Source organism: Euleptes europaea, chromosome 5 (assembly GCF_029931775.1).
Source record: "Euleptes europaea isolate rEulEur1 chromosome 5, rEulEur1.hap1, whole genome shotgun sequence".
Lineage (NCBI taxonomy): Eukaryota > Metazoa > Chordata > Lepidosauria > Squamata > Sphaerodactylidae > Euleptes > Euleptes europaea.
In genome coordinates this window covers 92,476,334-92,487,130 of record NC_079316.1, presented here as the reverse complement: position 1 = coordinate 92,487,130, position 10,797 = coordinate 92,476,334, and the positions used below count along the sequence as shown (strand labels likewise).

The 10,797-nt window shown below is 43.4% G+C and overlaps 1 protein-coding gene and 2 non-coding genes across 3 annotated transcripts in view; 1 reads left to right on the top strand and 2 right to left on the bottom strand.

Moving 5' to 3' along the window:
• Window positions 1–7,639: 7,639 nt before the first annotated feature.
• On the bottom strand, window positions 7,640–7,711 carry TRNAN-GUU (transfer RNA asparagine (anticodon GUU)). Its single transcript has one exon. It is a non-coding gene; the product is annotated as a tRNA-Asn (tRNA).
• A 58-nt stretch (window positions 7,712–7,769) lies between these two features.
• Window positions 7,770–7,841, bottom strand: TRNAN-GUU (transfer RNA asparagine (anticodon GUU)). The gene has a single exon. It is a non-coding gene; the product is annotated as a tRNA-Asn (tRNA).
• Window positions 7,842–9,019: 1,178 nt separating this feature from the next.
• The window catches only part of TSPAN15 (tetraspanin 15), a 34,664-nt gene continuing 32,886 nt past the window's right edge, over window positions 9,020–10,797 (top strand). Inside the window, exon 1 of the mRNA XM_056850079.1 lies at window positions 9,020–9,117. Within this exon, the coding sequence (XP_056706057.1) occupies window positions 9,022–9,117 (96 nt within the window). The 5' untranslated portion in view covers window positions 9,020–9,021. The remainder of the gene's footprint in view (window positions 9,118–10,797) is intronic.

The window sequence follows — 10,797 nt, the reverse complement described above, 5'->3', positions numbered from 1 at the left end:
CAGGTTTTAAGTGAAGAGGGTAGCAGGTATGACCCGACTGAGACCAAAATCTTGATTCCTTGTATTCACATGTCACATTTGAGTTCAGTGGGAGTTTCAGTAAGCAGAGAATTCAGAACTTGGCCAGCAGAATGCCATAAATATTATGAAGGATTGAGAAGGCACCACTAAAGCAACTATAAAGATGACAGTATGATGATTTAGTAGCAAATGAGGAGCAGTATTTAATTTAAAAAAATGTCTGTGCTCTGTGTTCTACACAGAAAGATAGTGCATATGTCAAAGGTTTTTATGCTGCACTGGGAACAATGGCTGGGATCTCAACCATGGTACACAATGTTCCACTCACATACTCTGACTTTATAGTTCCCCTTTCAGCAATGGCCCTGTGTCCCTAAAAGCTTTCCTGTTAAAGCACTATTCTCGAGAATAGCGCTACAAGAAACCCTCCAGCTTCAGGTGATGACCCCGCGTTCTAGTATTATGGGAGAGGGAGAAAAGCTTCTCCCTGTCCACTCTCTTCAAATATCAAATCAGCATCCTATATAGTTTGCTCTAGAGTCATCATCAAAAGGTTTGATGCTGTAGTCACTATATAATTTCTATAGACTCCACTTACAGAAAATCCAGATTTCAGTCCAGTAGCACCTTAGATACCAACAGGTTTTTCGGGATATAAGCTTTTGAGAGTCAAAGCTCCATCAGAATCTCAAAAGTGTATATCCCCCCAAATCTTGTTGGTTTCTAATGTGCAACGGGACTTGAATCTACCCTCTGAAACCACTTAGAGAAAAAAAGACTGTAGATGACAGGTAACCTCCTACCCCAGCAAGAATTTTGATCTGTTAAATGTGCAAGTACTAGGGAATTATTTACTGATCTAACAACCGAGGTAAAAAAAGAAGAAGAGAGACTTCCATTATTGGACTACTTGAGAACTTCCTCCCTCACTTTAGATTTGTTTGAAACCTTGGATGGATTTCAAAGCGTAGTTGAGACTGAAGAGATTTAAAGGGCTGTCATCTCAGAAGCAATTCATGTAAATACATTTTTAATAGATAAGCAACTCTAAGAATACAATACATATTTAAATTCCTGGAATATTAATGTGGATCATAATACTATAAACAACCTTTGAACTCCTTCATACATAGTCAAGCCTTCCTGTGTAACTGCACATGAAAAGTTCAACATAGGAAAAACAGAAGAAACTGAGACCATATTATATTCTTTATGTGACCAAAGATAGGTAACATTATTTAATGATGATTTTAATTTTTCTACATTCATGAAAAAAAAATCCTTTCCTCTAATAAGGTGAATTTGTGCAGCTGCATTCTTAGTGATTTAAGTTTCACAACTAGAGTTCTTGAGGCTTTGTAAGCTGAACAAATGTTTATTCAAAGGAGTATTTATGAAAGAGATTTTTTATGTATATGATTTAGATCCTTATAAGGGTCTGTGCTTGTCTTTGGCTAGCAGGAAGGTTCTGTTCTATTCCTAGAAACAACCACAAAAAGTCATTTGTAGGAAGACCAACAGAATTCCAGGCAGGTCACTACAACTTCACACAATGGAACAATTTATAAAAATACAGGATAATTTAGCTAGTGGTTCTGTGGTGTTAGGAAACTATTATCTACTGGCTATACATAAGTAAAAGCAAAATAATTGCATTGGTAAACATAGGCTACTTTCCCCAAAGTGCAGAATTGCACAAACAGTTGATGTACAAAGCCTGATGGAGAAAGGAAGCAAAGACAAAAACACCATTAGAACTTCTTAATATCAGATGCTGAAACATTTTACAGCTTGTGCAGTGTGAGTCATTTATTCTCAGTTCTTTCATTTATTTGCTGTTGGCAAATGGGCAAGAACAAATCTGGCACTTGCTGGCAGTGTCAATGAGCTATTCTCCCTCAAGATAATAGCTTTCTTGTGTAGCATTTGGAGCAATGCATTCACTCAGCTAGGCTAATGTCAACTGCCCAGGGATTGCAGACACGACAGACAAGATATTTTGGCCTCTATTGCCAGCCATAGTTCTAGGGGCAACTGGGCGTTTGCACCCTCCCCTCCCAAAGCACAATGAAGGAAAGGGGAATACCCACCTGCTCCCTGCATCAGTCAGGGAGCGCTGTGACCTGCTACATTCAGTGAGTTTGCTTCTCTTTGCCCTGCCAGAAAGAGCTGTGCTTTAACCGTCAGCTGTGCAGGAACTGCTAGATGTAAGAGGAAGGACATTGTATGGTTTAAATGTACTTTAACCTGGTTTGACAAATGTTTGATCAAAAGGCAAGAAGACTTAAAAATAAATAAAATCAATATTCTCCCCGCTTGCTAACTAATAATTCACATTTTCTTTAGAGTCTTAAGAAACGTTCTTTCAACGATGACAGGTTCCATGATATCACTTTAGGATCCTTATGGTAGCTCTTTTGACCATAGTCTAATGAACCCATCTATAGACTACAATTTGTTGACTTGCAGTTTTCAGCTTGATTTCAGACAGTTGCTGTGTTTCTAGGTGCAACCGTACTACATGTAGTACCATCATGATTAGACAGTACAAAATTGTCCTCACAGTACTGTCCTGGTTATTTACTTGAAGGATCACATATCATTGGCATTATCCAACAGGTGGCTGTGACGTGTGTGACAATATTCCCCCACAGAGAAAGACATGCCATAGTCACTGATCATGGGAGTCAGTCAATGTAGGATGAAGACAGATGTAACATTTTGATGGCATTCAGACTTCACAGTAAACCAGCATTAAGACATGATGTGCATGGACTTATGGGAAAAACTTTGTTCCTCCGAACTGAAATATACAGTTTCCCAAGAAGTGAAAGAAAATTGGTACAAGACTTTCTACAGATGGTACTTGACTCCCAATATGCTTTCCCAAATGACAACCCCAGGGAAAAAAGGTGCATGCTGGAAATGTCAAGAATCAGACGGTTCTTACTTCCATGTCTGGTGGACGTGTCCAAAACTACAACTATACTGGAAAAGAGTTCATTCAGAACTACAACTGATGCTGGATATGAAGTTTACATTTGATCCTAAATTTTATTTACTCAGTATAGTACCGTCAAATTTACCTACAAAAAGGTATGACGTTTTTAAGTATGCCACAACAGCCGCAAGAACAACTCTAGCAAGAACATGGAAGCAAACCCATATGCCTGAAATTGATGATTGGAAAGAAAAACTTTTGGAATATGCTGTAATGGCTAAAATGACTGATGAATTAAATCCCAAATTTAGTGACTCCATTGAGCAATTTCAAGAAAAATGGGCACTCTTTTATACATATATGAAACGTAAATAACATAAATTATCCTAAGATATTATGATCTTTTGTTTACTTTTTGTGTTAAATAATTGTCAGACAAGAATAAGAATTTTTAGAATATAAAAGATATAACGATGTAGAAACAACAAATCAAAGACATTTTGTAATTTTATTCTACCTGAAAACCATATTACAATACTGTATTGTTTTTATAATGTTGACATTTACCCCTCTCCTTTTTTTCCTTTCCTGTATCCCTTAAAGATAAAAATAATATATATATATATATATAAAAAAAAGACATGATGTGCAAATGCAAATGCAAATACCCGAAATAGAAGATTGGAAAGAAAAACTATTGGACTATGCCAGTATGGCCAAAATGATTTTTTTGCTAAATCCAAACTCTAACAAACTTACAGAACAGTTTGATGAAAACTGGGAATCATTTTATACTTATATGACTTCAAGTTAATCAGACGAACGTCGTATATTGACTAGTGCGAATATGAATAACTGGCAATGCTTTATTTAATATGTTTCAATTAATTGATAAGCAAATTCCGAGCTTTTATATGTTATATTTTTAACGTGTAACACTTAGATAATTTGAATGATTTCCATATTTTTATAATTACTTTTTTTAAAGATATATTATACTGCATTTGATTTGTACTAGCTGGTAATGTGATATTGTACTTGATTGATTTAGTTTATTTTCTAAATGAAATTGTTATATTGTTTTTGTACATCAAACGGTTTATCCTTCCCTTTTTTCCTTTTTGTACCCCCCTATTATAAAAAAGAAAGAAAGACATGATGTGCACAAATCCAGCACATTGCCAGGCTCGGATGCGTGCCTCTTTCCTTTGAGAGAGAATCCCTGTTGGAAACTTAACTGATTACCCAAAATGTACAAAAGCAGGAGCACAGGTTATGATTAAACTTTAGTTTAGAATCCCAGTTTGTGGGGAGAAAATGAACTCCATTGAACTCACACACCCATACATTATGGGTAATCAGAGTTTGCTCCCAACCAGGATTCTCTACATGAGAAGGAAGGCACCCTCACTAGCTGGGTTAGTGCCCATCCTGGCTTAATGTCACCTTGTTGTGGAGTCTGAATGCATCCTTTGAGTATGATGGAGGTGCTGTCCTGAAAGAAAATGCCTTGAAATGTGAATATGTATTCAAATCATTTCCCATCTCATGCAACATGTCAGCAGGCAGCCACTCTGCATCTTGAGTTGAAAGCTGGTATATTGCATTTTCTCTTTCAATGGGAATGCTTCCTGGTCCGTTGGCTGTTTCAGCCTCAACCTTGTAGGTACCCTGTTGAAACAACTGCATCTGAGAGAGCCTTCATTTACTTCATAGAGCTACTTTGAAAATAACAGTGATGAAAATGCTGTCTCCGGGAAATTTTGGAAGAACTCAATTGTCTGGGTGTTTTTGTTTTCTGGGGGAAGCTGTCATCAGCTGTAAGAAGAAGAACTGGTCATATTTCCCAGTAGATGTGAAGCATTACTTTGATTCATTTTTTAAAAACGAGGGCAGGAAAATGAAGTGTCAGAAATAGTTAATTTACCTAAGAATATTTCCACAAGGGATGTTGTGAATACCTTGTGAATCATTATGGGATGTTATCATTTTTAACTTACCTGCCCTAAGCCTGAGCTATACACAAAATATTTCAATTGTGGTTTTAAATGAGATATAGAAAGGACCTGTTCTTAGCAATAAATATGCATTCTGTTCCATGTACTTTTTAAAATTCAGGTGTACAGACAGGTGCAGGAAGTAATAAAACAAAGTCCAGTAGCACCTTAAAGACTAACAACAATTTACTCAATTCATCTGATGCAAGGCATGAAACACCAATTTAAAGCATCGTTTGTATTCAAGACTCCTCCCCCTCAGTGCCATAAGATTTTTCCCCCCAAAACAGTTTTGAATCCTGAGCCACAGATTGTTACCCAGAAGTTCCCATTCCCAGACAACTGTGCAATCCATTGAATGCTCCCGAGCAAATGTGCATAGGCGACTGGGCTGCTGACTGCCTTAAAGGCCATTTATGCATGGGAGGTTTTGCCTTGTATTTGCCGCTCTCTAGATGCCCATCTTCCCCATCCATAAGAACATAAGAAAGGCCCTGCTGGATCAGACCAAGGCCCATCAGGTCCAGCAGTCTGTTCACACAGTGGCCAACCAGGTGCCTCTAGGAAGCCACTAACAAGACGACTGCAGCAGCACCATCCCGCCTGTGTTTCACCGCACCCAAGATAATAGGCCTGCTCCTCTGATCCTGGAGAGAATAGGTACGCATCATGACCAGTATTCCTTTTAACTAGTAGCCACGAATACCCCTTTCCTCCATGAACATGTCCACTCCCCTCTTAAAGCCCTCCAAGCTGGCAGCCATCACCACATCCTGGGGCAGGGAGTTCCACCATTTAACTATGCGTTGTGTGCAGAAATACTTCCTTTTATCTGTTTTGAACCTCTCACCCTCCAGCTTCAGCAGATGACCCCACGTTCTAGTATTATGGGAGAGGGAGAAAAACCTCCAAACTCTGCACGGGGGAATATTGTCGAAGGCTTTCACGGCCAGAGTTCATCGGTTCTTGCAGGCTATCCGGGCTGTGTGACCGTGGTCTTGGTATTTTCTTTCCTGACGTTTCGCCCGCAGCTGTGGCAGGCATCTTCAGAGGAGTAACACTGAAGGACAGTGTCTCTCAGTGTCAAGTGTGTAGGAAGAGTAATATATAGTCAGAAGGGGGTTGGGTTTGAGCTGAGTCATTGTCCTGCAAAGTATCAAAGGTAATGTGGTAATCATTGTCCTGTAAGAATCAAGATAATGTGCTAATGAGGGTGTGGTATGTTAATGTGGAACCATTGTATGCTGAAGTGATCTGTTAATATGTGGAATCCAAGCCTAATCCGCATGGCTATCGTGGACTGTAGTCTTTGTTAGTCTGGAGGTTTTCAGGACAGGATGTCAAGAGCCATGTCAATCAGTTCAAGTGTATCCTTTGTTTGTTGTTCTTGTGTGCCTAAGCTGTGGTCCTCTGAGATGTTCAAGCCGTCAGGAGTCTGGCTGCCCAGGCAGGCACTTGACATAAGTTAGACCCATCTCTGTTCCAGTTTTATCCTTTGGTTTCGTTTCAATGAATTGTTTATGCTGTCCCCGCTCCTTCCCTCCCCCGCTGCTCTGACCTTGAGTCTCTAGCAGGCAACTTCTGTATTATGGCTTGCTCACTTCCTCCTTCCTACCAGGCACCGTTTATCTCCTAATTCCCAGGCCGCTTGGTTTTGCACCTGGGATGACTTTATGCTTAAAACTATGCTTTGTAGTTTGGTTCGCCATTAGCAGCTTTGAACTTGTGGATTGCTCATGCTGTATCTGCGGCTCCTAAACAAACGTTTACCTGCTTTAGACCTGCCTGTCTGAGCGAGTGACTTTTTGGGATTGCCGAGGTTGGCTGAAGAACCTCACACAGGAAGCACGGGGGGGGGGGGCTTATTTGTTGCGTTTTGACCATTCCGGTGAGCAAAAGGTGCATCTAGACTGCGGCAACTCCGAGGCGAAACCTCCCGTGCATAAACGGCCAGCGTTTCAGTGGAAGCGGACTGGTGGGGTGGGAGACCCGTTCTGCGCGCGCCACGGCCCGGCCGGAGAGCCCCGCGAGGCCCGCGCGCCTCCCTCTCACATGAACCCATGAAGCTGCCTTCTACTGAATCAGCCCCTTGGTCCATCAAAGTCAGTATTGTCTACTCAGACCGGCAGCGGCTCTCCAGGGTCTCAGGCAGAGGTTTTTTCACATCACCTACTTGCCTAGTCCCTTTAACTGGAGATGCCGGGGATCGAACCTGGGACCTTCTGCATGCCAAGCAGATGCTCGATCACTGAGCCACGGCCCCTCCCCAAAACAATTGGTACCCGCTAAGGAAACCAGACAACCATTCTGAGCCATTAAGCCAACAAAGGGAAGGACAGCTAGTAGCTGCAGCAACAGGAACACTCAAACATGCAATCCCTCACCTGCATTCAAAACAGTAAAGTCCTGGGGAGCTTGTACCATCTGCTTGTCCGTAATATGTGTGGCTGTGGTTGGAAACTGGATGTCGACAAGCCCCTTGAGAATGAATGCAGTTAAGGCTGATGAGCAGCAGCTTTTGTGACTAAGGAGAAAGCTAATGTGGTACCCATGGAGCTGCCTTCTACTGAATGAGACTCTTGGTCCATCAAAGTCAGCATTGTCTACTCAGACCGGCAGCAGCTCTCCAGGGTCTCAGGTAGAGGTCTTTTACATCACCTACTCGCCTAGCCCCTTGAACTGGAAATGCCGGGGATCGAACCCGGGACCTTCTGCATAACAAGCAGAGGCTCTGCCACTGAGCCACAGCCCCTCTCCATGGCTCTCAGGCGGAGGTCTTTTACATCACCTACTCTTCTAGCCCCTTGAACTGGAAATGCCGGAGATCGAACCCGGGACCTTCTGCATAACAAGCAGAGGCTCTGCCACTGAGCCACAGCCCCTCTCCATGGCTCTCAGGCGGAGGTCTTTCACATCACCTACTCGCCTAGTCCTTTAACTCAGTGGTTCCCAACCTTTTTTTGACCAGGGACCACTAGGACTTTTTTGTTCGGTGCAGGGACCCCAAGGTCCAAAATAAAAATCCCGAGAATTTGAAAATAAACTTTAATCATAATTGTTAGTTAAACATTAAACTTAGAATAATATTTGAATATATTTTTATAATAGAGAACTTTTAATTGAAAATATTAATTTATTATGGGTTTATAACTTTGTTTCACGGACCTTAATTTAGTTCTCGCGGATCCCAGTCCGCGGACCCCCAGTTGGGAACCAGTGCTTTAACTGGACATGCCGGGGATTGAACCTGGGGCCTTCTGCATGCCAAGCAGAGGCTCTGCCGCTGAGCCACAGCCCCTCTCCTTGGCTCTTCAAGGTCTCAGGTGGAGGTCTTTCACATCGCCTACTCCCTTTAACTGGAGATGCTGGGGATCGAACCTGGGACCTTCTGCATGCCAAGCAGATGCAACCCGGGACCTTCTGCATGCCAAGCAGAGGCTCTGCCACTGAGCCGCGGCCCCTCTCCATGGCCTCAGGTGGAGGTCTTTTCACATCACCTACTCGCCTAGCCCCTTGAACTGGAGATGCCGGGGCCCGAACCCGAGGCCCTCTGCATGCCAAGCAGAGGCTCTGCCACTGAGCCACGGCCCCTCTCCATGGCCTCAGGCGGAGGTCTTTCACATCACCTACTCCCCTTTAACTGGAGATGCTGGGGATCGAACCTGGGACCTTCTGCATGCCAAGCAGATGCAACTTGGGACCTTCTGCATTCCAAGCAGAGGCTCTGCCACTGAGCCGCGGCCGCGGCCCCTCTCCATGGCCTCAGGCGGAGATCTTTTCACATCACCTACTCGCCTAGCCCCTTGAACTGGAGATGCCAGGGACCGAACCCGGGGCCCTCTGCGTGCCAAGCAGAGGCTCTGCCGCTGAGCCACGGCCCCTGCCCACTGCGCCACAGCCCCTCTCTGGCCCCGCCTGCCTACTGTGGCGCAGGCAAGGCGTTCTTCCCAGAGAAGCCGCCGCCGCCGCCGCCTGTGGGCCGGCGCGGGTGACTGCAGGTGGCCAGAGGCGCAGCGACGGCGGCTGCGAGGAGGCGCCAACTGGCGCCGGCCGAGGAGCGGGATGGCGGCGGGGGACTCGGAGCAGGTCCGCTACTGCGCGCGCTTCTCCTACTTGTGCCTCAAGTTCACCCTCGTCACCTACTCCACCGTGTTTTGGGTGAGCGGGAAGGAGGAAGGCCGGGCGGGGTGGGCGGGGCTGGGGAGGGGGGGAGGGAAGGGGGGCAGCCCCCCCCCTGAGAGGCTGTGGAGACGCTTTGGCCGTCGGGGTTGTGCTGCCGCCTGTCCCGGGACGACCTGTTAGTAGGCGGGGGGTGGGGGAAGGGGGAAGGGGGCTTTTGGGACGGCGTCGCGGTGGAAAGTTGTGGCAAGGAGCCCCCCCGGGGTCGCCGGCACGCAGCCTGCGGGTCCTAAGGGTCATGCCGACGATCTGTGATCCTTCCAGTCAACAACCAGGAGGACGATTTTGTCCTGCCTCATCACTACGTGTAGTACGGTTGCGCCTAGGAACACAGCAATTGTCCGCAATCCAGCTGAAAACGGCCAAGTCAACAAATTGTAGTCTATGGATGGGTTCGTTAGTGTGTGGTCGAAAGAGCTGCTGTAAGAATCCTAAAGGGATATTATGGGACCTGTCATCGAAGGACAGGTGTTCCAGGTTTCAGCCACCGGCTTGCTCATACGCGAGCTCGTCACTGCAAACTTCAAGGAAATGAAAAAAAAAGAAAAGAAAATACACCCCAAAGCAAACAGGCAACTTTTTTTAAAATGTATATATGGACATTTTTTTAATGTATTCGTTTCCCCCCCCCAAAACTGCTTTTATTGTTTTCAACATTACAAACAGGCATTTCTACAATACCTACGATTTATCAGTGAGACAAAGAACAGAAAAGGAATTTGCGTTATGGTTGAAAATACATCTTTGTTATTAAGTAATTATAAAAATATAAAAAAAACTTCCCCTTCATCTTCCTCCATCTTGTTATAAACCTATGTGCTCTTTTGTATTGTTTTAATGTATACATTTTTAATGTATATAGGGACATTTTTTAATTTATTCATTTTTTTAAACAGTTTTTTATTATTTTCAACATCATAAACAGACATTTCTACAATATATACGATTTATCAGTGAGAAAAAGAAAAGAAAATGAATTTGCATTATTGTTGAAAATACATCTTTGTTATTAAGTAATTATAAAAATATAAAAAAAACTTCCCCTTCATCTTCCTCCATCTTGTTATAAACCTATGTGCTCTTTTGTATTGTTTTAATGTATACATTTTTATATATATGGACATTTTTTAATATATACATTTTTTATGTATATATGGAGGACATTGATTCATAGGGTTGCACTTCACACGCACACAGATTTATTTTTTTGCAAAGGGTTGCAGGCACTTCCACATTCCTCTGACAAAAACAACAAAACTGTAGTATATTTTGACTTCGGGTGTAACTTCTGTCTTCTAGCTTGTTCAGTTGGAGGAAATTACTTTATTGATCCAGGAAATGTAGGCAGAGACACAGGTGAACACAGAGGGTTTCTGATAGACATTGCATCCGGTATGGGGAGAAAAAGCTAAAGACTCCATGGACAAACGGAAAACTTGATGTGGGAAATTGGAAAAACAACAACACGATATCTGTAATGCTTTGCTGAAAACCAGATTAGTTTGAGTTACAGAAATGGTAGAACAGCCGCCCTGGCTGTTGTGGGCTCAACAGCCCTGATAGTGCCTGCCTTGACTGTGTCTGTCTGACCCCTGGCAGAAGCAGGATAGAAGCAAATTTTAATAGGCAGCTAAAGCCGTAATTTGGGGTTATGTCTCA